We start from the raw sequence: 26,703 nt of genomic DNA on the forward strand, positions 1-26,703 counted from the left end.
CTTGACCCAATCACTGTGGCAGAGTGGGAAGGATTCTATGATTGGCAGCCCCAGGAGGACCAAAAGGAGTAGGGGTTCTAAAAGCCAGGAATCTTGGCGGACAAAAACAACAGATGTTTCCTACAACAATATATTGATAATACCAGAACTCCTACAAAAAAGACACATAACCTCATTTAAAATTGGCAAAGGTGGGGTGCCTGTGGCTCAGTTAGCGGAGCCCTTCAGCTCCCGGGATTAAACCCATAGGTCTCCCTGCTCAGCAGAGAGCCTGCTTCTCCCTCTCCCTCTGCTGCTCCGTCTGCTTGTGCACCCTCTCTGTCAAATAAAAAAAAAAAACCTTTAAAAAAAACTGGCAAAGTTCTTGGATAGATATTTCTCCAGAGAAGATATACAGGGGCACCTGGTGGCACAGTGGGTTAAAGCCTCTGCCTTCAGCTCAGGTCATGATCATCAAGACCAGCAGGGAGTCTGCTCCCCCCTCTCTCTCTGCCTCTCTGCCTACTTGTGATCTCTATCTGATAAATAAAATCTTAAAAAAAAAAAAGATATACAAATGGCCAATAAGCCAAGATGCTCAGTATTATTAGGTATGATATGCAAATCAAAACCACAAGATACTACCCACTAAGATGGCTATAATCAGATAATAACAAAAATGTACAGAAATCTGAATCCTCACACGATTATGGTAGGAGTGTAAAATGGGGCAGCCACTGTGGGAAACAGGCAATACTTCACATGGATTAACATAGGTAACATATACATTTATATATGGAAGAGATGAAAATATATGTTTTCAGAAAAAGCTTGTAAATGAAAGTTCATAGCAGCATTATAATAACCAAAAAGCAGAAATAACTTTTTGATGAATGGGTAAACAAGATGTGGTATACCACACAAGGCAGTATTATTCAGCCCTAACAGGGAGTGGAGTAGATACATGCAAATGTGGATAAACCCTGAAGACATTATGCTAAGTGAAAGAAGCTAATCACAAAAGACCACATAAACATGCCATTTATACTAAATGCCCAGAATCTGTAAATCTAGAGACAAAGATTTGTGGTTGGGTAGGGCTGGGGGAGTTGAGAGGATTGGGAGCTCAAAGGTATGGAGTTTCTTTTTGGAGTCGTTAAGATATTCTCAGTTCCATTATGGTGATGTTGCACCACTCTGTAAATATACTAAAAACCGCTGAATGAGCACTTTAAATGGGTTAAGTATATGATGTGTGTGTAATATACCAATAAATAAATAACCAACCAGCGTTCCTTCTTCATGTCCTGCTCCCTTCTTTGGAGTCTCTGAGCCACGGGGAAAGCTCCATCTGAAGCTAAACAATTCCAATCCCGCTTCTATTTCCCTACAGTTAACTCTTTCCTCTGTAGTACCATGGTATGATAATCCCTGCTTGGGAAGGTTATGATTTTTAAAAATATACATCAGGTTAATAATGTACAGTATCTGATACATAGTTAACGCTCAATAAACACTGCTGTGAATGTATACAGCAATGCATACATATATACACAAGAACATGGGGACTCCTGGGGAGATTTTTTTAACGACCGGTCGGATCGGTGGTCTCAGCCCTGGCCGCCCTTGTCTCTCCAGCTCTGGGACACTGAGGCAGCAGCGCAGCGCACGGACCCGGGGGCCAAGGGAAAGTCCCGCATCCCGGGCCGAGCAACGGCAACGAACGGGATCGAAGGGCGTCCAGAGGCCGCTCTACCTAGCAGACAACGATGCCACGTAACCGTGGGGAACCGGAACGCAACAACACAGGTTACCCATGGCTGAGATCCCAACCAACCGCTCACCGCAAAACCGCGAGCGGAGAACAATGCGCTCAGCCCTGCGCGCGGAAGCTCGCGGCGCCGCGCCCGGGGGCGTGCCCGGCCCGGGGCCTTGTGGGAAATGCAGTGTCTGAAGCTGTCCTACGCAGCCCTGCTGCTCTTCGGACCGAGCCCAGTGCAACTACAAGTCCCATCACGCTCCGCGAGGTCTTGCTCTCCCGGCTTTTGCAGGGAAAGGAGTGGGGCGAACATGGCTGAAAGCAGCAGGGGCGGCCCAACGTGCCGCGGGCTGGACCCCCGGCAGGACACGGTCTCCAGCAGTGAGAACTGCAACTTTCCAGAGTACGAGCTTCCAGAGCTGAACACGCGCGCTTTCCACGTGGGCGCTTTCGGGCAGCTGTGGCGTGGCCGGTTGCGCGGGGAAAGGGATTTGTCGCTGAAGGAGCCACAGGCATCTGCGTTGCCTGGGAGCCAAGGGGTCACCGACTGGGGCCAGGAGGATGCTGCGGTGGCCGGGGATCTGGGCTGCAGCCTGGAGGCAGCAGCCGAGCTGCGGACTGTGTGCGGGTGAGTGCGGGGCCGAGGGCTCTTGTTGCTTAGAGCAAACCTGGGTGCAGCCTTGCTCCTGCGGTACTCTGAGACTCATGATTGGGAGGGCCTGTGGTTTACCCTTAGGGGTAAGAGGACCGCCCTTCCAAACCTCTCAGCTGCTCGAGCCTTCCTGGAACCCCCGGAGAAGTCCCGTGATCCGAATGCGCAAGTTCGGGGAGTTGGGGACGGGAGAGCTGCATAAAAGCTTAATTTTTCTACTGGTTAATTTTTTAAGTGCTTGATAATGTTGAAAAAACATCAGAGTAAGGCGATGTGTTGCTGCCATTGACAAGACACTTTGACAATGGAGGAGCCTTAGTAATGATGAGGCTGGAAGGAGATTTAATCAGAGGAGTGTTAAACCCTTTGACTAATCGTGGTTACTTTTGGGGACCTCCAGGTATGCTGGAGGCATAAAGGGCCCCAAAGTGCTTTTATAGGGTGGAAAAAAAAAACACAAACTTTTAACGATCTCTTTCTTCGTTTAACAGTATTTGGCCACCAGCCATCAATCGGCCATGTATCCTTTTCTCTGTCGAAAATCCGCACAGATGTCATTGTCCTGAATTCCGGCCTCCTCTGAGCCCCGCCTGCTGGGTTTTATCTGACTTCTTAATTGTTTAATGATGTATTTAGGACACAACCCTGACTCGTTGTGGTCTGGAAGGGTGATTGCTTTTTTTTTTTGTTTATGTTTTAGCCTTGATAAACTGAAGTGCCTTGAGGAGGGTGAGGATCCCGAAGTCATCCCCGAGAATACTGACCTAGTGACTTTAGGGTACGGAAGACTTTCCTTTTATTATGTGATACTTATTTAAATATTTTTTCAACGTTATAGTATTGATGAGTTAAGAGTACATAATTGTTATCACCGCACCCGCTAAATCGAACCATTAACATTTGACGGAATTTGCTTTAGCTGTGTGTGTTTGAGATACCTGCAGCAAGTCTTTCTCTATTGCTGAGCCATTCAGTAAGTTTCAGTCATGGTCATTTAGACCTAAATACAGCTTTTTTATGCTTGTGTGTTTTCTTTTTTAAATTCCACATATCAGTGAAATTATATAGTATTTGTTTTCCTGTGTCTGCCTTATTTCACTTAGCATAATACCTTCTAGGTCCATTCATGGTATTGCAAATGGCAAGGTCTCATTCTTTTTTTTTTTTTAAGATTTTATTTATTTATTTGACAGAGAGAGAGATCACAAATAGAGAGGCAGGCAGAGAGAGGGGGGGGGAAGCAGGCTCCCTGAAGAGCAGAAAGCCCGATGCAGGGCTCGAACCCAGAATCCTGAGATCATAATTTGCGCTGAAGGCAGAGGCTTAACCCACTGAGCCACCCAGGCACTCCAAGATCTCATTCTTTTTAATGGCTGAGTAGTATTCCATTACACACACCAATTTTTAATCCATTTATCTATCAATGGACACCTGAGTTGCTTCCATATCGTGGCTATTGTAAATAATGCCTTAGTATAGGAATGTATATATCTTTTGGAATTAGTGTTTTTGCTTTCTTTGGATGAGTACCTAGTCGTGAAATTATTCGATCATATGGTATTTATATTTTAATATTTTTCAAGAACTTTCATACTGTTTTCCACAGTGGCCGCACCAATTTAATTCCTACCAACAGTGTGCAAGGGTTCCTTTTTCTTTACATCCTTGCCAATAATTATTTCTTGACTTTTTGATTTTAGCCATTCTGACTAATTAGTGATCTCTCTTGGTGGTTTTGATTTTTAAAGATTTTATTTATTTATTAGAGAGAGAGACAGCAGGAGAGGAACACAAGCATGGGGAGTGGGAAAGGCAAAAGCAGGCTCCCCGTTGAGCAGAGAGCCTGATGTGGGGCTCAATCCCAGGACCCTGGGATCAGGACCTGAACAGAAGGCAGATGCTGAATGACTGAGCCACTAAGCCCCACTTGATTTGCATTTCCCTGATGATTAGTGATACTGAGCATCTTTTCCTAGGTCTGTTCGCCATGTGTATGTCTTCTTTGGAGAAATGTCTATTCAGGCCCTCTCCTTTTTTAGTATAAGTTCTTTATTTTGGATATTGACACTTTATTGGATATATCATTTATAAATATCTTCTCACTTTCAGTAGTTTGCCTTTTTGTTGATGATTTTTGTTGCTATATGAAAGCTTTTTATTTTGGTATAGGCCCAAGAGTTTATTCTGTTCTGTTTATTTGAAGGTTTTATTTTATTTATTTGTCAGAGAGCACACAAGCAGGGAGAGTACAGGCAGAGGGAGAAGCAGACTTCCGGTTAAGCAGGGAGCCGCGTGCAGGTCTCAGTCCCAGGACCCTGGGATCGTGACCTGAGCTGGAGGTGGACACTTAAACCAACGGAGCCACACAGTTGTCCCATCCCTTGCCTGAGATGTCTTGAAAAATATCGTTAAAACTGATGTCTAAGAGATTTTTGCCTGTGTTTTCCTTCTGGGAGTTTTACGTTTCAGGTCTCACATTTAGGTCTTTAATCCTTTAATCTATTCTTTGTGTGTGGTGTGAGACAGTGGTTCAGTTTCATTCCTTTTCATGTTAGCTGTCCAGTTTTCCCAGCACTATTTGTTGAAGAGACTGGCTTTTTCCCATTGTATATTCTTTCCTCCTTTGTAGAATAATTGACTGTGTAAGTGTGGGTTTATTTCTGGGTTCTCTGTTCTGTTGTATGGGTCTATGTGTGTGTTTTGTGTATACTACAGCTTTGTAGTATATCTTGAAATCTGGGATTGTGATACATACAGCTTTGTTCTTTCTCAAGATTGCTGTGGCTGTTCCGGGTCTTCTGTGATTTCATACAAATTTTTATATTATTTGCTCTAATTCTGTTAAAAGTGCTATTAGTATTTTGATAGGGATTGCCTTGAGGCTGTTGGTTATTTGGGGAAATATGGGTATTTTATCAGTATTCTTCTGTCCATTTATTTGTGTTGGCTTCAGTTTCTTTCATCAGTGTTCTATAGTTTTCAAAATCCAGGTCTTTCACCTCCTTGGTTGAGTTTATTCCTTGGTATTTTATTCTGGTGAAATTGTAAATGGAATTTTTAAAAAATTTTTCTTTCTGCTACTTTATTATTAGTGTACAGAAATACAGTCAATTTCGGTTCATTAGTTTTGTATTGTGCAACTTTATTGAATTCAACTGTTACTTCCAATTATATTTTATTATTAAACTCAATAGTAAAATTTTTATTCATACTCAAAGTAAAATTCATTACTATGACTTTCTAAATGCGTACTTTCATTGTTTCTACTGATTGAATGAAGAAATAGCTCTCAGATCAGTGTTGGTCTGCCAGTCACACTGAGAAACGCTGTGCTGTGATAGTACTATAGAGAAAATGTGTGTGTAATGGTGACATTTATCATTTCCAGTTTGGAGTCCGCTTCACACCACCTCATCATTTTTAAACTTTGATCCTATCCTTTCTGTTTTCCCCCTCGAAAATTTGGGTGTTTCAATTCCACCTTGGTTTCTTTTATAATTGCTAAATCTCTTTTCCTTATCCCCACTGCTAATGTGTACATTAGTGACTTGGAGCACCAGGAATGCCTCCCATCTCTCCTAGGTCTAGTTTTTTCCTCTTCTGATTTACTCATCTGTGCTGCCACTTGAGCATGCTCATTTGCTGAGAAGTTCCCAATGGCGTACCTCTCCTCCATGGCAGATTTTAGATTCCTTACGTAGACATGTGAAACTTTCCACTTAGAGTCCAAATCTGCCTTTCCAGAGTTCTTTTCAACCACTTTCTCTTTCAAATGGCTCAGGAGGGCCCTTTCCCATCTAAAACTCCATTATTTGAAGCCATAGATTCCTTTCCACATTACTATAGCCAATCTCCTCCCTTAGGAAATAGATTCCCTTGTAATGTCCAGAACTCCAATTGTAATATTTCTGAAGTTTTTGAAAGCTCATTGAGAGTCCAGACTCCCCTATCTGTGTATTGCCCCTAAGCTTACTGTGCTGTTTTGCTTCCATTGGTGCTCTTTAACTGTCATTGATCGATGGAGTTGGATAGTTCTAAAATGTACATCGTGTCTCTCTTAAAATCTTTCACTGGCTCTTAGGCAAAAATCCTAAGTTACTCAGTGGCTCCCAAGGGCCTCTGTAGAATGGGTCTTGCAGATCTTTTCAGCTCTCTGTCTGCAGTGCTTCAGACACACTGCAGTTTTCAGTGCCTGGAATGTGCACTCACTCCAGGCCTTTGCTTTGAACACTTAACACCTCTGCATCCTTCTGGTCTTGCTGACTTCTACTCATCCTTAAGGAGTGTGGACTCCCAGTGAGGCCCCTTTTATGCTCATGTAGCCCCCGTACCTTCCTGTTGAAATACTCATCACAGGCACACCTGGGTGGCTTAGTGGGTTAAGCCTCTGCCTTTGGCTGAGGTCATGATCTCAGGGTTCTGGAGCCACATCCGGAAACTGCTTCCCCCCCACTCTCTGCCTGCTGCTCTGCCTTCTTGTGATCTCTCTCTCTCTGTCAAATAAATAAATAAAATATTTTAAAAAAAGAAATACTCATCACACCCATGATATACTTGTTTAATTTTTTGTCTTCCTAGCTAGACTTAAAAGTTCCATTAAGTATGTCTGTCATACACACTGTTGTATCCCCAGTTCCTGGAACTTTGGCACATAATAGGAAGTCAGTAGATACTTGCAGAGTGAGGAGAATAAATGAAACTTTCATAAACTTGAGAAAGCAGTTTTTAGCAATTGCCTGAAAAAAGATTTTTTTTTAAGGTTTTATTTATTTATTTGACAGAGAGAGAGAGATCACAAGTAGGCAGAGAGGCAGACAGGGGGTGGGGGTGGGGGGTTGGGGGGGATGGGGAAGCAGGCCCCCCGCTGAGCAGAGAGCCCAGTGCCTGGCTTGATCCCAGGACCCTGGGATCATGACCTGAGCTGAAGGTAGAGGCTTTAACTCACTGAGCCACCCAGGCGCCCCTAATTGTTTTGTTTTTTTTTTTTTTTAAAGATTTCTTTATTTATTTTGGGGGGCAGAAGGAGACAGAGAGACCATCTTAAATAGATTCCCAATGGAGCACATGGAGCCTGTTGTGGGACTCAATCCCACAACCCTGAGATCGTGACCTGAGCCAAAATCGAGAGTTGGACACTTAACCAACTGTGCCATCCAGATGCCCCTGAGATTAATAATTATAAACAAAGCAAACTTCTTTGCTATAGTTAATAAAATACCAATTGGCTTATAATAACTTTTTTTTGTTTACTTGTAATGATTTTATTAAGCCACATTGTATAATAATTTTCAGGTCACTTGACACGTTTCACCTGGCTGTTTTTCCAGATCGACTGAATCTCCTTGCTTGTCTTCTGGTCCCTTCCACAGGACATGTGAATTATATATGATCTAATGTAAAAGGAGTCAGTGTGGCATTATTTTGCTGGAATTATTTAGATGTACTTTGAAACGATTAGATTTTAAACATGACTAGCAGTAATCTGAACAGTACTGCAAGTAAATTAGACTTGTACCAAATGCTAAATCTGTATCCCTTTGCTTTCTCTAAACCTTCCTTTCTTCTCTCCACCAGTAACTTAAAGACAAAATCTGAATACATGACCCCTTTATTATGGCATAAAAATGAATACACTTCGAGCACTTTTTAACCTCAACAAAAGGCACTTGAAAGAGGTTGATTCTCCTCTCATACATGCTGCTGTCTTTGTTCCATACCAAGCTAAGTAACTTGCTGTCAGCATTTCTGAACATTTTTTTAACTGCTTGAAGACTAATTCCTAGGAACTGGAGCATTGTAGTGATTGCTAGCTACTACATGGGCACTACTGAAACTTATCTGTCATCCCCAAAGCTTCAGCAACATTAGTTTTAATACAATAGCGATTTCATTTAGTTTTTCCCATCCTCTGACTTTACTAGCCAGCAGAGCACTGTCCACTATTTAAAGGATGTGAAAGGGGAACTTGAGAGTCCTGCAAGAAAAAGAGAGCCACGGAACTGAAGGACTCAACTCAACTCTCCCTGCCACCAGAACAAACAAACAAACCCATTGTAGTTTACCTGGGCTTTGTTAGAAGGACAGAAAAGAGTACCATTAAACTAGGAATCTTAAAAACCCTCTTCCACCACAAGTATCACAAAATGAGTAAGTAGAGTTCATAGGGAGTTTATTGCAGAAAATCAGAAAACTGTTTATACAAATCATCTCTCTCTTTTTCCCAGGTAATAACTAGGAAACAAGAAAACCAGGTTTGCATTCCAAACAAAATTGAGTATACTAAAACAAGCATTTGAGGATAGAAAAGCATTTTGGATCTGAAATTTTGAAACTAAGAACAGAAATGATGAGAAAAAGGAGGAATGGAAGAAAAAAAGTGGTGGAACTCAGAAGTGGAAGAAAAAAAATTTCTCAAACGAGTTATGATATAACTAAGGCAGAATAGATGCAAATGAAAATTTGATTTAATTTAATGCCTCTCATTAAATTAGTGTCCTACTGTTAGGGAGTTCCTAGCTGTGCATCTTGTATGTGCTATAGTTTTGTTCTGTAAAGTTGATCACTATTATTTGGTATGTGTGTGTATACATACATGTATGTGAATGTGTGTGTGTGTGCGCACGCACGTGTGTATGTGTATCCCTAAGTATTCTGTCTCAGTTGGGATTTGTGGCATTAAAATGTGACCTTTGTGGGCACTTGGGTGGCTCAGTGGATTAAGTGTCCTACTCTTGGTTTCAGCTCAGGTCATGATCTCAGGGTCCTGGGATAGAGTCCTGCAGTAGGCTCCACACTCAGCATGAATTCTCTCCCCACCACGCCCTCTCTCTGCCCCTCCTACTTGTGCTGTCCCTCTCTCTCTCTCAAATAAATAAAAGTCTTTTTAAAAAAAATATAGAGGTCCCTGGGTGGCTCAGTTGGTTAAGCATCTGCCTTTGGCTCAGGCACGATCCCAGGATCCTGGGATCAAGCCTCACATTGGGCTTCCTGCTCAGTGGGGAGTCTGCTTCTCCCTCTCTCTCTGCCTGCCACTTCTCCTGCTTGTGCTCTTGGTCTATGTCAAATAAAGTCTTTTAAAAAAAAAAAAGTGAACTTTGTCACATTTTATGTTTCAGGGCTTGAAATCTGTTTCCTATCAGGACAGCTGTAGCTGCGTGATTTTCCTTTCCATTTATCTGGCATACTTTTGTCCAGTACTTTTTTTTCCCTCGGAATCACTTTATTTTATATATGCCTGTTGTCTGCACAAGGTTTTTGTTTTGTGAGCCACATGTAAACCCCTTTTATATTTTTTCGTTTTTTTTTTTTTCAAAGATTTTATTTATTTATTTGATAGAGATCACAAGTAGGCAGAGAAGCAGAGGGGGAGGAATATTAGGGAACACTTGGCATACCCCCACGAGTTGATTGTATATTAGATCACAAAGAAAACATAGTAACACACATAAAGTACAAACTACTATAAACAGTACTCTGTGGTCACAACATAATAAAACTAGAGTTTACTAAAAAAAACAAAATGAGCCATTCTAGGGGTGCCTGGGTGGCCTCGTCACTTGGACTCTCGGTTTCTGCTCAGGTCATGAGCTCTGGATTGGGAGATCAGGCTCTATGTTGGGCCTTGTATTTGGCTGGGAGTCTGCTTGCGATTCTCTTTCCCTCTCCCTCTGTCCCTTGGCTGGCTTATGCACCTCTGTTTTCTCTCTTTCTCAAATAAATAAATAAATACAGACATAATTTTTTTTTTTTAAAGATTTTATTTATTTATTTGACAGAGATCACAAGTAGGCAGAGAGACAGGCAGAGAGCGAGGAAGGGAAGCAGGCTCCCTGCTGAGCAGAGAGCGGGACATGGGACTCGATCCCAGGACCCTGGGATCATGACCTGAGCCGAAGGCAGAGGCCTTAAGCCACTGAGCCACCCAGGTGCCCATATCTTAAACATCAGCCCATTCTACCTGGAAATTTTTAAAAGTTGTTAAATACCGGCATACCTTGGAGATCTTGTGGGGCAGTTCTAGGCCACTGCAGTAAAGCAAATATTACAATAAAGCGAGTCAGGTGAATTTTTTTGATTTCTCAGTGCCTATAAAACTTATATTTATTTTTTATTTTCACTTTTTATTTTTTTTTAAGATTTTATTTATTTATTTGACAGAGAGAAATCACAAGTAGGCAGAGAGGCAGGCAGAGAGAGAGAGAGAGAGAGAGAGAGAGAGAGGAGGAAGCAGGCTCCCTGCTGAGCAGAGAGCCCAATGCAGGACTCGGATCCCAGGACCCTGAGATCATGACCCGAGCCGACGGCAGCGGCTTAACCCACTGAGCCACCCAGGCGCCCCTATTTTTACTTTTTTAAAAAAAGATTTATTTGAGAGAGAGAGAGAGAGAGTACAAGCAGTGGGAGGGAACAGAGGGACAGGGAGAATTAGATTCCTGCTGAGCAGGGAGCCCTACCTGGGGTTTGATCCCCAGGGCTTTGGGATCATGACCTGAGCCAGAGGCAGACACTTAACCAATTGCGCCACCCAGGTGCATGGATATAAGCTTTCTCTAGGGTTATTTGGTAAAGTCTGACACAAACTACATAGGTGCTTATCTTTTCATCCAAGCAGGCCCACTTCTGGCAATCTATACTAAGAATACACTCCCAATAATATGAAAATACAGTATGAACAAGGTTATTCATTGCAGCATTGTTTGTAATTCAAAATATTTGAACTGTCCTAAATATACATACATAGGAGAGTGTTGAAAAAGGGTAGGACGTCCATATAGTTGAGTGTTTAAGCTCTACTAAAGGTTGAGGAAGGATGAACCAATAGGGTGATTTCTAGGAGATGCTGCTATACAAAAAAAGCAAAGCCTCCCCAAAAAGTGTATCCTACCTTTCATGTGGAAAGTAGGTTTGCAAGTCATCAGTTTGTTGGCTCTCATCTATAAATTGACCTTTTTCGCCTGCTCTGTAAAAATGGGCCTTGGCCCTTTAAATATTTATCCTTTGTCAGTACCTGGCAGTCAGTAGCACCCATTGCTCAGCCCCTTCCTTTGCTGCTCCTCTCCTGATGCGTCTCCCATACAGCTTTTCCTGGTACCCTGGATTTCTACAGTTGCATTGGTGGAGAACCATAGCCACTTTCTCTGCCCTTCAATGAGTCCCAGCCATGGCCTTCGAGCAAAGTGCAGATCTCATTTCTGGGGTGGGGGGGGTACATGACTTCTTGGATTCGACTTCTTGGGTACGCTTTCTCTGTCCAAATGGTAGGATACTCCTTAGATCTGCTGTTCCTTTATAGTAGAGTTTTCTTCTTAAGAGCTAATCTCTCATTACTCTAATACTCTTTTCATTTTTGGATTAAGCTTTCTTTGTTCTATACTGTTTAGGTCTCAGACTGATAGAAAATTTTAGGAAAATACACAAACACGTGCTTATTTGAACAAAAGAAATGGAAGGGATAAACTAGAAATGTAGAGATTGGTTGCCTGCAAGGGGTGGGTGGGCATGGAGTAGAAAGTAAGAAGGGAGTGGGAACAAGTTAGTAGGGATGAAGAGGGAATGACACTTCTTGGGAGTGTGGTCATATATGTATTTATAACTCTGATTCTTAGAACCATAGTGATGTTTCACCTGTCTTTTACACATCCCCAAAGCAATCAAAACCAGCCAGGGTGTGGGTGGGGGAACCCACAAATAGAGTATAAAAACTAACACACGAAGGGCACCTGGGTGGCTCGGTTGGTTAAACGTTTGCCTTCGGCTCGGGTCATGATCCTGGGGTCCCAGGATCGAGTCCCACATCGGGCTCCCTGCTCAGCCGGGAGTCTGCTTCTCCCTCTGCCCCTTACCTTGCTCATGTTCTCTCTCTCTTCAAATAAATAAGTAAAATCTGAAATAAGTAAATAAATAGGTAAATAAAGTTTAAAAAAATAAAACCAAACACTAACCCATGAGCCTGTGTCACAACATAACAACACTGGAGAGAAGGGGAAGAAAGAACTGACCTAAGTGCTACAAAAGCATGTCTTGATTTAGTGTTACAAAGCTAGAAACAAAAGGTACTGCTCATGTTTTAGTGTTTCTCACAGGGGTATAGATGAGCAATTCTGAAACTATGTTTTCTAGACTCAAACAAATAATAGATAATAGGAGTGGGGTTTCTCACTTTTGGGGAAAAATGTGACAACAAAAGGTTAAAGGCTAAATGAGTGATTTTAGTTTGGGATTAGGAGCATCAGTATAAACTCATGGTTTTAAGTATTTAACAGAAAAATACAGAAGTGCAGATATTCGTACATGTGTGGTATAATACACAGTTATGTTTTCTACCTTTCTCCCCCAAGAGGTCTGGAAGTGCTGACTGCTCCAACAGTGACCACACCTAGTATTCAGCTGATGGCCTCTAAAACCCGTCTTGTTGAGGCTCTTAGATTTTAAGACTGAGACAAGGAAGTGCAAGGTGAACCTCAACCATCTTACAGTGTTAGAAAATAAGGAAATGCTCCTAAAAAGGGATGAGGGTTTGTTGAAAGACAGGCTCCAACTCAAAGGAGCTCCTAACAGCCACCAGTAGAACAGTTAGATTGATAGAATAATTACATTTTAGATTTTTAAAAAAGATTTATTTATTTATTTGACAGACAGAGATCACAAGTAGGCAGAGAGGCAGGCAGAGAGAGAGGAGGAAGCAGGCTCCCTGCTGAGCAGAGAGCCCGATGCCGGGCTCGATCCCAGGACCCTGAGATCATGACCTGAGCCAAAGGCAGAGGCTTTAACTCACTCAGCCACCCAGGCATCCCACATTATTAGATTTTAACTTACAGAATGAAATAAATGCAAGCTCATAGTAGTATAAATGATCAAATATATGGGAGGAGACAGATAGGTCTTCCTCATAATACCAGTGAGTAAATGTAGAAGGAGGGAAACAGAGAATCACCCTTAGGCACGTTCCACGGTAGAAAATGTTGCAGACAAATCTGCCTTTGAATGCTAAAAATCCCTGGGTGAAATTTTGAGGAGAAACAAGATTTGCATGGTTTCAAAGTATCTTCTCCCAAATACTTAACAAGTACAGAGGAAAAGAAAGTTACCTCTCTACTATAGGAATCTGGTGTTCAGGAGCTTAACCAAAGTAAACATCACCAGTAGTAGGACATGTAAATATGAACATGGTGAGCCTCTTGGTGTGACACCATGAGGACATCATCCTTGTGATAGTCCTACAAAAAATGGGCAGCATTACTCCAGTCGTGGGGAACCAGCAGTCAATGCAAATTCAAGGACATTCTACAAAATAACGAAGTAGAGCTCTTCAGAAGTGTCAGGGTAATAAAAGACAAGGAAAACTGCAGAATTGCAGACAAATAGAGGGAATGCAGTATAGTGTCCTGCAGAGGATCCTGGGGCAAGAAAAATGGCATTTCATCAAAAAAAAAACTTGTGAAATTTGAAAGAGACTTAGAGTTACTGATACTATGTTAATGTTAATTTTCTGATCCTGATAATTATGATCATGTAAGGTGTTAACATAGGGAAAACTGGGTGAGAGATTTAAGGGAACTCTACTATTTTTATAGCTTCTTTTAGCTTTAGGTCTAAAATTAGCTCAAAATTCATTCTCAGGGCACCTTGGTGGCTCAGTGAGTTAAGTGTCGGACTTGATGTCAGCTCAGGTCATGATCTCAGAGTCATGAGATCACTGGGCGCAGAGCCTGCTTGGAATTCTTCTCTCCCTCTGCCCCGCCACTCTATCTCTCAAAAAAAAAAAAATCAAGTGAAAGTTAAGTATTAAAGATACCTCGGAAGACCTAGTACAGGTATTGAAGTTTGATTTTTCTTGTTCCTCTAACAGGATTAGAAAAAAGCTTCTGGAACAGCGGGAAGAAACTATAACAATAGACCGGGTTTGCAGACAAGAAACGTTTGCTTATGAGATGGTAAGAGTCTCATTTTTTTTTTTCCCCCATGAAATTGTGAACGCTGTCATTGGGTGTTAGTGATGACTGATGGTGTCTTTATATTGGATATGCTTATTTGAAAACAAACTTAGAGAAACCTCATTGGGACTGGTAAAGTAGGAGAAAAAGACCCACAGAATTCAAATGATGGAGCACCTGGGTCCTTCAGTCAGTTAAGTGTCTGCCTTTGGCTCAGGTCATGATCCCAGGGTCTTGGGATTGATCCCTGTCTTGGGTTCCCTGCTCACTGGAGAGCCTGCTTCTCCCTCTCCTCCTCACTCGAGTGCTCTCTCTCACTAACTCTGCCTCTTGTCTCAAATAAAAATCTTTGGGGGAAAAAAAGGGATTGAAGTGATGGCACGTTTGACTCTCAGATCTCTGCCTTTGTTCTTGCATTCATTCATTCATTCATTCATTCAGATTTTATTTATTTATTTGACAATGAGAGAGCACAAGCAGGGGGAGCAGCAGAGGGAGAGGGAGAAGCAGGCTCCCCGCTGAGCATGGAACCCAATGTGGGACTTGATCCCAGGACCCTGGGATCCTGACCTGAACTGGGGTCAGACGCTTAACTGACTGAGCCACCCAAGCATCCCTTTATTTCTGCTTTTAGTTTGGTTTTGCTCTTTATCTTAGGCTAAATTCATGCCTTTTCATCCCCCTGTTGCTGGTACTTTAGTCTGCTCCTGATTTTGGTTTAGCCACATTATTAATCCACCATCTCTTATGTAAACCCTCAGAAAAATTTAAGATAATAAATAATGAGGGTTCATTCAGTACATATTCTTAAGGACCTACTGAGTGTCAGATGCTGTGTTGGGCACTTGATAATACATAGAGACATTTGTTTTCTTTCCCTTTTATTAATTTTTTTAAGCTTTTATTTATTTGTTTGAGAGACAGAGTGAGCATGTGTGAGAGAGAAGAGGCTGGAGGAGGGGTGGAGGGAGAGGGAGAAGCAGGCTCCTGGATGAGCAGGTAGCCTGATGCAGGACTTGATCCAGGCCCCTGGGCCGAAGGCAGACGCTTAGCAGCTGAGCCATCCAGGCACCCTTTTTTTTTTTTTTTTTTTTTTTTTGGTGTGGTAAAGTTTGCATTACATAAAATTTACTATTTAACCATTTTAAAATGTTTGATTTAAGTGGCATTAAGTACATTCACTGTTTCAGGTACTTCTCCCTCTCCCTCTGCCTCCTGCTCTGCCTGCTTGTGCTCTCTGTCAAATAAATAAATAAAATCTTAAAAAAAAATCAGAGATTTTGATAGGGATTGAATTGATTCTGTATATGACTTGGGGTAGTATTGTCATCTGAACATCTTCAAATCCATGAACAAGCTATGTCTTTCAGTTTATTAAAGTTGTCATTAGTTTTGTTCAGTAATGTCTTATAGTTTTTAAGTGTACAAGTCTTTGATTTTTTTTCTTTTTTTATTATTTTTTTTATTCTTCTAAAGTAATTTCTATACCCACCATGGGCTTGAACTTACAACCCTGAGATCAGAGTTGCATGCTATACAGACTGAGCCAGGCAGGCTTCCAAAGTCTTTTCATTTCTATGAAATTTATTCCTAAGTATTTTATTCCTTTTGATGCTATTGTTTTCTTTTTCTTTCTTTCTTTCTTCTTCTTCTTCTTCTTTTTTTTTTTTAAGATTGTATCTATTTATTTGACAGACAGAGATCACAAGTAGGAAGAGGCAGGTGGTGGAGGGGTGGGGGGGGACCAGGCTCCCTGCTGAGCAGAGAGTCTGAGAGTCCCATGCAGGGCTCCATCCCAGGACTCTGGGATCATGACCTGAGCTGAAGGCAGAGGCTTTAACCCACTGAGCCATCTGGGTGCCCCGCTATTGTTTTCTTAATATTCTTTACAAGTTATACACTGGTTATATAGAAATACAGCTGGTTTTTGTGTGTTGATTTTGTAGCCTGCAACTTTGGTAAATTTATTCTAATAGGCTTTTTGTGTGGATTCTTTAGGATTTGATACATAGAAGATCATGCCTGTTATCTGTAAACAGAATTAACTTTATCTCTTACTTTCTATTTTGCTTGCTCATTCACTGTTTCCTTCCTTCTGTTTTAAAAATCTAATTGTAGCTAGAATTTCTAGTACTATGTTGAGTAGAAGTGACAAAAGTGTATATCCTTATAGTCTTTCAACACTGAGTATGATTTTAACCAACTGAGCCACCCAGGCGTCCCAACACTGAGTATGATTTTAGCTGTGGATTTTTTGTATATATCCTTGATCGTGTTGAGGAAGTGCCCCTTTGTTTCTAGTTTATTCAGTGCTTTTATTTTGGAAGGGTTTTGGATTTCCTCATACTTATTCTGCATTTCAGTGAAATAATGATGTGGGTTTTTTCCATCCTTCTGTTAGTGTGGTGTATGACATTGATTGACTTGCATGTGTTGAACTACTCTTGCATCCTGAGGATAAATCCCACTTGGTTGTCGTATATAATCCTTTTCATATGCTGCTGAATTTGGCTTGCTGTATTTTGTGGTTTTCTTTTAATTTTTTTTTTAGATTTTATTTATTTATTTGACATAGAGAAAGATCACAATTAGGCAGAGCAGCAGGCAGAGAGAGCGGGGGAAGCAGGCTCCCTGCTAAGCAGGGAGCCCGATGGAGGGCTCAATCCCAGGACCCTGAGATCATGACCTGAGCTGAAGGCAGATGCTTAACTGACTGAGCCACCCAGACACCCCAGTTTGCTGGTATTTTGTTAGGGAGTTTTGCATTTATATTTATAAAGGATATTGGCCTGTAGTTTTCCTGTGGTGTCTTTGTCTGGCTTTGGTATCAGAAAATGTTGATCTCAGAATGAATTAGGAAGTATTCCTTCCAGGGGTGCCTGGATGGTTGGGCGTCATGATCCCTGGGTCCTAGGATTGAGCCCCACATTGGTCTCCAGACCCTCTCTCTCTCTCTCTCTCTCTCTCTCTCAAATACATAAATAAATAAAATCCTAAGAAAAAAAAGTATTCCCTCGGTGCACTTGACTGGCTCAGTCAGTAGAGCATGTGACTCTTGACCTTAGGTTATCAGTTCAAGTACCACATTGGGCATAGAGCTTACTTCAAAAAAAAAAAAAAAGTATTCTCTCTTCTTCACACTTCTTTCTTGGAAGACATTGAGAAGAAGGATGCTAATTCTTTGGTACAGTTCACCGGTGAAACCATCTAGTCCTGGGCTTTTCTTTGTTTATAAGTTTTTAATTACTGTTCAGTCCCCTTACCATTATGTCACTGCACCAATATACTGTTAATATTCAGATTTTCTGTTTTTCTTAGATTAGGTTTTTTTTTTTAAGATTTTATTTATTCATTTATTTGACAGAGATCAAAGTAGGCAGAGAGGCAGGCAGAGAGAGAGGAAGGGAAGCAGGGTCCCCACTGAGCAGAGAGCCTGACGTGGGGCACGACCCTGGGATCGTAACCTGAGCTGAAGGCAGAGGCTTTAACCCACTGAGCCACCCAGGCGCCCCTCTTGGATTAGTTTTGATTGTTGCCATCCTTCTAGTTTTAGGGTCAGTTTCCCCTTCTTACAGTTCCTTACTGTATACAGTAAGGTTATTTACTTGAGATTGTTCTTTTTTAATGCAGATGTTTATTAGCTGTAAGTTTCCCTTTTTATATTGCTTTTGCAACATCCTGTTCCTTTTTTTTTTTTTTAAGATTTTATTATTTATTTGACACAGAGAGAGAGAGAGAGAGAATGAGAGAGCGCGTGCGAGCGTGCACGCACAAGCAAGGGGAGTGGCAGGCAGAGGGAGAGGGAGAATCAGGCTTCCACAGAGCAAGAGGAGCCTGATGTGGGACTCAAACCCAGGACCCTGGGATTATGACCTGAGTCAGACAACCAACTGAGCCACCCAGGTGCCTTCCTATAAATTTCTCTTGTGTTTTTGTTTTCATTTGTCTCAAGGTATTTTCTTGTGATTTCTTTTTTGACCCATTGGTTATTTAAGAGTGTGTTGTTTAATTTCCACTGATTTTTTTAGTATTTTTTCTATTACTGATTTCTAGTTTTGTTCAGTTATAGTCAGAAAATGAACTTTTCATGATTTCAGTACTTTCATATTCATTAAGGCTTGGTGGTCTAGCTCAGAGAATCATCCATGTGCACTTGAGAAGAATGTTTTGTTGGATGGAGTGTTCTGTATGTGTCAGTTAGGTCTCATTGGTTTATAGTGTTACTTCCTAATTAATTTTGTGTTTAGTTATTCTACTCATTGAAAGTGGGGTATTGAAATTTGCACCTATTATCATTGAACAGTATGTTTTTCCCTTCATTTCTGTCAGTTTTGCTTCATGTATTTTGGCTTTCTGTTGTTAGCTACATGTGTGTATAATTATTGTATCTTCTTTTGGGATTCCATATTTTAAAATACTCAGTGTCCTCCTTTGTCTCCTGTAACCTTTTCTGACTTAAAGTTTTGTCTGACAATAATACAGCTTTCATTTGGTTACTATTTGTGTGGAATATTTTTTTCCATTTTTTTTTTTACTTTCAACCTCTTTGTGTCTTCATGTCTAAAGTGAGTCTCTTACAGAGAGTGAATGGATGATCAAATATTTTTAATCCATTCTGCCAATGTTTGCTTTATTAATGGGAAAGATTGGCCCATCTGTATTTAAAGGAATTACTGATGAGGATTTATTTCTACTATTTAGGTATCTGTATGTCATATCTCTCTTTTGTTCCTTGTTTCCTCTATTACTGTCTTTTTTGGTATTTAGTTAAATTTTTAAGGTATATTTTGTTTTCCTTCTTTCCATGTGTATGTGTTTACTTATTTTTGTAGTGGTTACCTTGTGGATTACAATTACCATTTTAAAGTTCCAACAACCTAATCTTAATAATACCAACTTTGGGGGCACCTGGGTGGCTCAGTGGATTAAAACCTCTGCCTTCAGCTCAGGTCATGATCCTGGGGTCCTGGGATTGAGCCCCACATCGGGCTCTCTGTTAGGCAGGGAGCCTGCTTTCCTTCCTCTCTCTGCTTCTCTCTGCCTACTTGTGATCTCTCTGTCAAATAAATAAAATCTTTAAAAAAAAATACCAACATTTTTCAATAATACCTTGAAGGATAGATACTCCATTCCTATACATCTCTGCCCCTACCCCTTGATGTTGTTACTGTCTCAGATCACATTTTTATGTGTCTGTTAACATAAATTTATAAATATTGGGGTGCCTGAGTGGCTTATTTGTTAAGTGTCTGCCTTTAGCTCAGGTCACCATCCCAGGGGCCTGGGATCAAGCCCCACATCCAGCTCCCTGATCCACGGGAAGCCTGCTTCTCCCTCTCCCACTCCCCCTGCTTGTGTTCCTTCTCTCACTGCATTTCTCTCTGTCAAATAAATAAAATCTTTAAAAATAAATAAATAAATTTATAAATATTTTATCCATTTGCTTTTGGGAAAAAAGTTAATAAGCTAAAAGTACAGTAGCTCTGGCTTTTATATTTGCCTATGTAGTTAACCGTTCCTAGTGTCCTTTATTTTTTTCTTATGGATTCAAGTTATTGTGTATTGTCTTCTAATTTCATCCTGAAGAGCTCTCTTTAGTATTTCTTAAATATAGCCTACTGGTAATGAATTCCCTCATAGTTTTTATTTTTTTTTTTTAATCTGAAAATGCCTTAATTTCTTTTTTTAATTCCTGAAGGTTAGTTGTGCCAGGTATAGAATTCTTGGTTAATGTTTTTTTCTTTCATGACTTTTGAATGTGTTTTCCTACTCTCAGCTCACTGAGTGCATTTAAAACAGTTGATTTAACATTTTTGACTAGTAACTTCTATATCTGGGCCACCTCAAGGGTAGTTTTTGTCAGATTTTTTTTTTCTGTGAATGCGACATATTTTTTTTGTTTCTTTGTGTGCTTTATGTTTTTGTTGAGAACAACAAATCTATACTGGACATCCTGAGTATATTTTTTTACTTTTTGATTGTTGGAGCTGCATGTATTCCTTGTTGTATATAGTTATGGATGTTTCTGTTTCATCATCTCTGCGGACAGCCAGTGACCTGTTTTGAGATTTCCTTAAATGTCTGCCTCCACAAATTTAAAATAAAAGTGGGGGAGGGAAAAATGAAGCATGGTGAAACCAGAGAGGGAGACAAACCATAAGAGACTCAATCTCGGGAAACAAACTAAGGCTTGCTGGAGTGGGGGGGGGGGTGGCAGGGATGGGGTGGCTGGGTGATGGACACTGGGAAGGGTATTTGCTATGGGGAGTGCTGTGAATTGTGTAAGACTGATGAATCATAGACCTCTACCCTGAAACAAATAATACATTATATGTTAATAATAAATAAATAAATAAATGAAAGAAATCGTTAAAACAAAAATAAGCCCTTTTTCTAAATTTCCCAGTAGGTGCTGCTGTGGGAAGCCACTGCTGGCAGGAGGCCCAACACCAAGGCCAGTGTCTAATCAGGGCATTACCAGAGCAAACGAAATAACCCCCAGTTTTGGGAGAACTGGTTTCCCATTGCTTGTCATGGCATCAGCCATCATTTAGGAATGGCCCCTATTTCCACATCTTCAGGGGGGCTGAGGACCGGGGATGGTGGCTGGTTTGCACTCTGTGCTTATTAATAAAGAGAAGCAGCTTGTCCTTTCATCGTCACTTTCTGAGTTGATATAACTGACTAATCAGGTTCCAGAATTCCACAACAGTTGGTTCCAGTCTCTCTTTCCATCTTCTTGGTTGCTATGGGGGAGGGACTGATCCCTAGAGCTGCCTGCTGTGCCATTTTGCGTAGTGTCACTCTCTCTTATTTTTGCATCTGTACTTCCTAACTGGTCTCCTCTAGGGGGCCTGTTTTATAGTTATCGTGCACACATAATAGAAGTGTGAGGGAGTACAGATGCACTAATGTTGTAAAAGGCAATACAGTGTTGGTTTTAGAGCCAAACCAGTCTGTATTTACATTCAGGCTTGCTGGTTTATCTTGGGTAAATCTGAACCTTGGTGCATCTGTCAAATAGCTTCACAATAGTGTGAGAGGAGGCATGTGGAAGTGCTATTAGCAGCTGTAAATGCCAGCATTATACCAACATTAGTTGATACTCATGTTTTATCATCGGTTACTAAGCATTTAGGGCCAACCATTATTAGATGCTTTATATACATATTCCTAGCAGTAGTCCTATAAAACGAGTATTTTCTGTTTTGTTGGGGTTTTTGTTGTTGTTGTTTATAGACGATGAAAATAAAGCTTAGAGAGGTTTTAACAGTTTTCTTAAGGTAAAATTGGGAGTCAAAGCCAGGGCTGCCTGACTTGCTTACCCACTGCCTCATAGTTGAGTCACACTGATTTTAAGGTCTCTTACTTGTTTTTTTCTCCTTCAGGAGTCACATGCCATAGGAAAAAAGCCTGAAAATCCAGCAGACATGATTGAAGAAGGGGAGCTTATCCTATCTGTGAATATCTTATATCCTGTTATATTTCATAAGGTCAGTAGTAAAACCTTTTTAATTTCACAGATAAAATGGGTGACTTGTGTCAAACGATTTAATTATTTGAAGAGTCACAGTCCTTAGGGTCCAAAATCAATGCAAACATGCTGTTTTATGTAACACTTATACTATTGGAATGTTTTATTCCTGATTGCTTCACTGGAAGCAACTGAAAGTATATGTGAATCCACAGTGACTCTAATTATATGAGTTCTTGGGTTTGTTTCTTAGTTTTCTTTTGCTTTTGTTTTTGTTTTAATAGAATAGATGACTGGTAAAGGAGTAAGTTAACCTTTTTTCATGAATTCAGAATACTTGGGAAGTTGTCTAACTAAAGACAGTTCTTCTTTGATGAAAATGCAGAAAGTCAATAGCTTAAGGAGTATTCAGAAATTTCATAGAGGTCTCTAATTAAAAGAATTCAGTCCTAGCCCAGATGTGTGTATTCTTGATTTTCTGAATAGATGTCACAAACTTTGATAAGGTTTAATTGAAATAATAGTATACCTGATTTGACTTGTGAATAGTAGTCAATAATGAAGCATCTGGGATGTAGTTGGTACTAATTACCCTGCCAGTCAAACCAAACCAATAAAACCAAACTTTTGGGTCTGTAACATGAGAGTAGTGTATGGATTGCTTGACTTCCATGAGGTAACTTGCAAGACATTTTAAAACACTGTTGCTGGGGCACCTGGATGGCTCAGTCAGTGTAGCTCACCCAGCTCTTGATCTCAGGGTCATGAGTTCAAACCCTTGGGTGTGGAGCCTACTTAAAAATCATAATAAATAAAACAGTGCTGCTAGGTGAAGTTGTATTCCAAAGGTTCTTGGTAATTACATTTTAGTAGCATCTTGATGATAAACTTTTTAGCTTAAACTAAGAAAGTTCTGTTGCCAAGTGTCTTAGTCTGTGTGGCTGCTATAACAAAATATCACTGATAGAGAGGCTTATAACCAGCCGTTTGTCCCAGTTCTGGATGCTGGTGGTCCAGGCTTGGGGCCAGCACAGGTGGGTGAGGCCATCTTCCATGTCATGGACTTCTCAGGTGGCAGAAGGAGCTAGGGTGCTCTGTGGGATCTTCTGTAAGACCATGAGCCCCAATCATGAGGCTCAACTCTCACGACTTCATCACCCCCACCTCCCAAAGACCCAGCCTCCGAACACTATCACTTGGGCATTAGGATTCCAGTATCTGAATTTGGGGTAGACACAGACATTCAGACCATAGCACCAAGTATCTCAGTTGTCTGTTGGATTCTAACTTAACAGAGGTGGCCGACTGACCATACGAGAGGTTCGTGCCATTGAGAAGAGCGAGTCGGCTGCAGCCACAGGGCCACAGGGGGAAGCACTAGAGACAATTGGGAGTGAGAAGGAGTGAGGAGAAGCTATAGACCACAGCCTTTATTGAGGTTTCCATGGGCAGGGCAGGGCAGAGCGAACGGTTCAGGCTTGGCTAGTTTGAATAATTCCAGCGGGCTTGGGGGTATAGGGTCTGTCTCCCTAGTTGTCTGCTACCTAACCTTAATTGATTTAGAACAGGGAAATAACCTACTTGGTGTGTGAGTGAGAACAAGGAAGTGGCTGCAGAGACCAGGCTCTGGATCACGGTGGGGATGTAAACAATTTTGGCCATTAATGTGGACCTGTAATTAACGGGTGCCAAATTGACAAATACAGAATCTAAGAAAACACAGAACACTGAGTTATGGGGATAACTTCAAATTAAGAAGACCAGTAACTTCATTTAGATCTGTTCAGGACAGGATTTACAATTTAATTGCTTTGTCTGTAAGTGGGCATTTACTTATTTACCATTTGATTTGTAGCACAAAGAACACAAGCCATACCAGACGATGCTGGTATTGGGCAGTCAGAAGCTCACAGAACTGAGGGATTCAATTTGCTGTGTCAGTGACCTCCAGATTGGTGGGGAATTCAGCAACACTCCAGATCAAGCTCCTGAGCACATAAGCAAAGTAAGGTGTTGTGTTTTCTTTTTTTTCCTTAACCCTATAAAACAAGAAATAATAATAGTAGTAACAATAATAATAAGCTAAATAAGTAGTGATTACTGTAGCAGAATCGTAAATGTTCCAGTAAATCCTTTCTTCTTTTATGCCATTCTGTCAGATTTATCTGTTCTCTTCTTTTTATCATCAAGACATTTTCAAAGATGAGGCTGGGCTCAGGTTTGATTTTCTGTCTATCTCCCATTCAGTTCTCACCCATTCTCTTGTATACACTCTTCCTTTTAAGGTCATAGTGACACCTAATTGTCTCCTTCATGTTCATACAACTTGACCTTACTAGCATTTGAATTTGCCATTCACTCTCTCCTCTTTCAAACTCTGAGTTTCCATCTGTCCTAACTGGCCCCAGCAAAGGGTGGGTGTCCGCCTGAGGGCTCACTGCCCAGAGAAGGTCCTGTCAGTCCAAGGCGCAAAACCAAGCCCAGACACATGGCATCTGATGTTGGTCCTTAGCTGCTATTTGCCATGGAGATGCTGTCAAAAGGACAGAAGTTTACATATCCATTGGTTAAAGATAGAAAGGGGCAGAGTGGTAGACTGGCCACCCACAAAGTTTTCCGAAGGGATTGCTTGCCCTGTAGAGTAGTAGGGCCTTGATCTCTCTGTAGTTCATGGTAAGGCCAATGAGCTAATTCTGTTACTTGGTGCAACTCTGGTGGAAGACTCAGATTTACTGGCCCACTTAAAAGGGGCAGCCTCTCCTGTAGCTCAGAAAAGAATATTTGGGTCAGATAGAATGGGGAGAGAGTTTGGATGAGAACCACCACAGTCACTATTTTTGCCAGTTCCTGTGCCACCAGCCACAAAACTGTTCTTAGCACATAGGTTTCAGGGTGCCTGGGTGGCTCAGTCAGTTGTGTCTGACTCCGCTCAGGTCACGATCTCAGGGTCCTAGGATCAAGTCCCGGATTGGGCTCCCTGCTTAGTGGGGAGTCTGCTTCTCCCTCACCTCTTGCCTCCTTCCCCCTGCTCACGCTCTCTCTGTCAGATTTAAAAAAAAAAAAAAAAAGTGGGCTTCACTTTGGTGGTTCTTATAAATTCTTCTGGGCTTTCTTCAGTTTTCATGGTTTTAAGTGTACGCTAATCTTTGTTAGTGACTCTCTGTCTGCTGCCTTCTCTCCTCATTTCCAAACCATTATTTTGAGTGCCTGCTGGACATTGTCATTGAGCCTCAGTGCTGCCTGGCATTTTTTTCACATCTCTATAGTTGATTCACTCTGCCCCTTTTCCGGAGGTGCGGCGGGGGGCAGCTGTGATTCATTCTGCAACTGCCTACATATCCTCATGACTTACCATCAGTGGAAACTCTGGCTGTTTGTTTCATGGAGAACATAAAGTTACCAGAAAAGAAGTTTCCATCACCTCTCACCTCTTTACCTCCACTGAGCCATCTCCTGCCTTCCCACCCGGGACAGAGCTGGACTAAAGCTGCTGCCACCTGAGGCCAGGCTGCCTGCCCATGCGGTCCCATGTCTCACCGTGCTTGGCCTCACATCATGGTCCACTCCATTCTGCCAGCTCTCCCTTCATTACAGGTGTGCCGTGATGGCTCCCTTCCTGAACCTTGTCTCGACGCGCGGCTTCCTCTAGCCACCATTCATCTTTCTGCTTCCTCCTCAGCAAACCAGAGAGAATAACAGCAAGTAGGAACAATAATGCGTTATTAATAATAGCTCCTAAATTCATTGTTTGTCTCTTTCTGCCATCACCTTGTCTTGTACTCACTCTTGTTCCCACCACTCTTCAAAAATCACTTTTCTTGCTGCCACCATATATGTCGTTCTCAGACCTTTTCTGACCACTTATCAGGTGTGACTCCATTGACTATTCCTCTTCCTTGCAGGATTTTTTTTACTCAACTTTTAGGACATTACACCCATCTGATTTGCCTTCTCTCTGACTGACTTTTAATTAATTCCTTTGTTGAATGCTTCTCATTTTCCTGGCTTTTGTTGTAAAGCCCTGGGAGTCGGTCCTCAGACTCCCTTTGATGTATCCTCCCTAGGTGATCTGACCCAGATTCAGAGCTGTCAGTACTGGGAATTCCAAAATTCTCTCCAATCTCAGCATCTTCTCTGACCTCCAGACTTCTATATCCAACAGTCTTCTTGACAGTTTTTTTATTTATTTAAGTAGTGTCTAACCCAATGTGGGGCTCTAAGAGTCTCATGATCTTGGTCCCTGAGATCAAGACTCGCGTGCTCTTCCAACTGAGCCAGCCAGGTGCCCCATCCTTGACAGTTTTTCTTGGATGTCCAACAGCCATCTCAAATATAATCTGTTCACCAGCAAATGCTATACTGCTTCACGAAAGCCTGTGCGCCCCCCAGTGTTCCTGTCTCAGTAAATATGCCCATCGTGCATCTGGTGACTTGGGCTAGAAACCTGGAGTCCTCATCTCCTTTTCCTTCCACATTGAAGGCATCAGCGAGAGCTTTGACTCTACTTTGAAAATACATTTAGGCTTTGCCCTGCTCCTCTCTCTCTCTCAAAGATAAAAAAAATAAATCTTTAAAAAAAGTAAAAGATAAAGTCTTTGAAAATAAAAATGAAAAAAAAAATCAATCCTGTCATTCTCCGACCTAAAAATCTAAGTGGATCTCTGTAGGCTGACATACAAGGCCTTTTGTCATGATGATTCCCAAGTTAACTTTCCATGCTATCCAGCCTCTACTTCTGCAACTTATGTTCCAGCCACAGAGAATTTGTGTTGCTCAAGCATGACACTTTTTCATGCCTCCAAATGTCTGAACTTGGTCGGAAGCCCTTTCTCTCCCTCCCTCCCTCTGTCCGTCTGACTCATGCTCATATTCCAAACCCAGCTTAAAACTCATATTACATAAAATC

At 41.4% G+C, this 26,703-nt stretch overlaps 1 protein-coding gene across 2 annotated transcripts in view; it reads left to right on the top strand.

Moving 5' to 3' along the window:
• Positions 1-1,963: 1,963 nt before the first annotated feature.
• SNAPC3 (small nuclear RNA activating complex polypeptide 3) overlaps positions 1,964-26,703 on the top strand; it is a 38,402-nt gene continuing 13,662 nt past the window's right edge. The window contains exons 1-5 of one of the 2 annotated variants that reach the window (XM_082695068.1): positions 1,964-2,366; positions 3,091-3,168; positions 14,239-14,323; positions 21,712-21,816; positions 23,653-23,802. In XM_082695068.1, the coding sequence (XP_082551194.1) occupies positions 2,050-2,366; positions 3,091-3,168; positions 14,239-14,323; positions 21,712-21,816; positions 23,653-23,802 (735 nt within the window). In that variant the 5' untranslated portion in view covers positions 1,964-2,049. The remainder of the gene's footprint in view (positions 2,367-3,090; positions 3,169-14,238; positions 14,324-21,711; positions 21,817-23,652; positions 23,803-26,703) is intronic. The other variant, XR_014301804.1, reaches the window with a different exon arrangement.

The sequence above is a fragment of the Mustela nivalis genome, assembly GCF_964662115.1.
Source record: "Mustela nivalis genome assembly, chromosome: 13".
NCBI lineage: Eukaryota > Metazoa > Chordata > Mammalia > Carnivora > Mustelidae > Mustela > Mustela nivalis.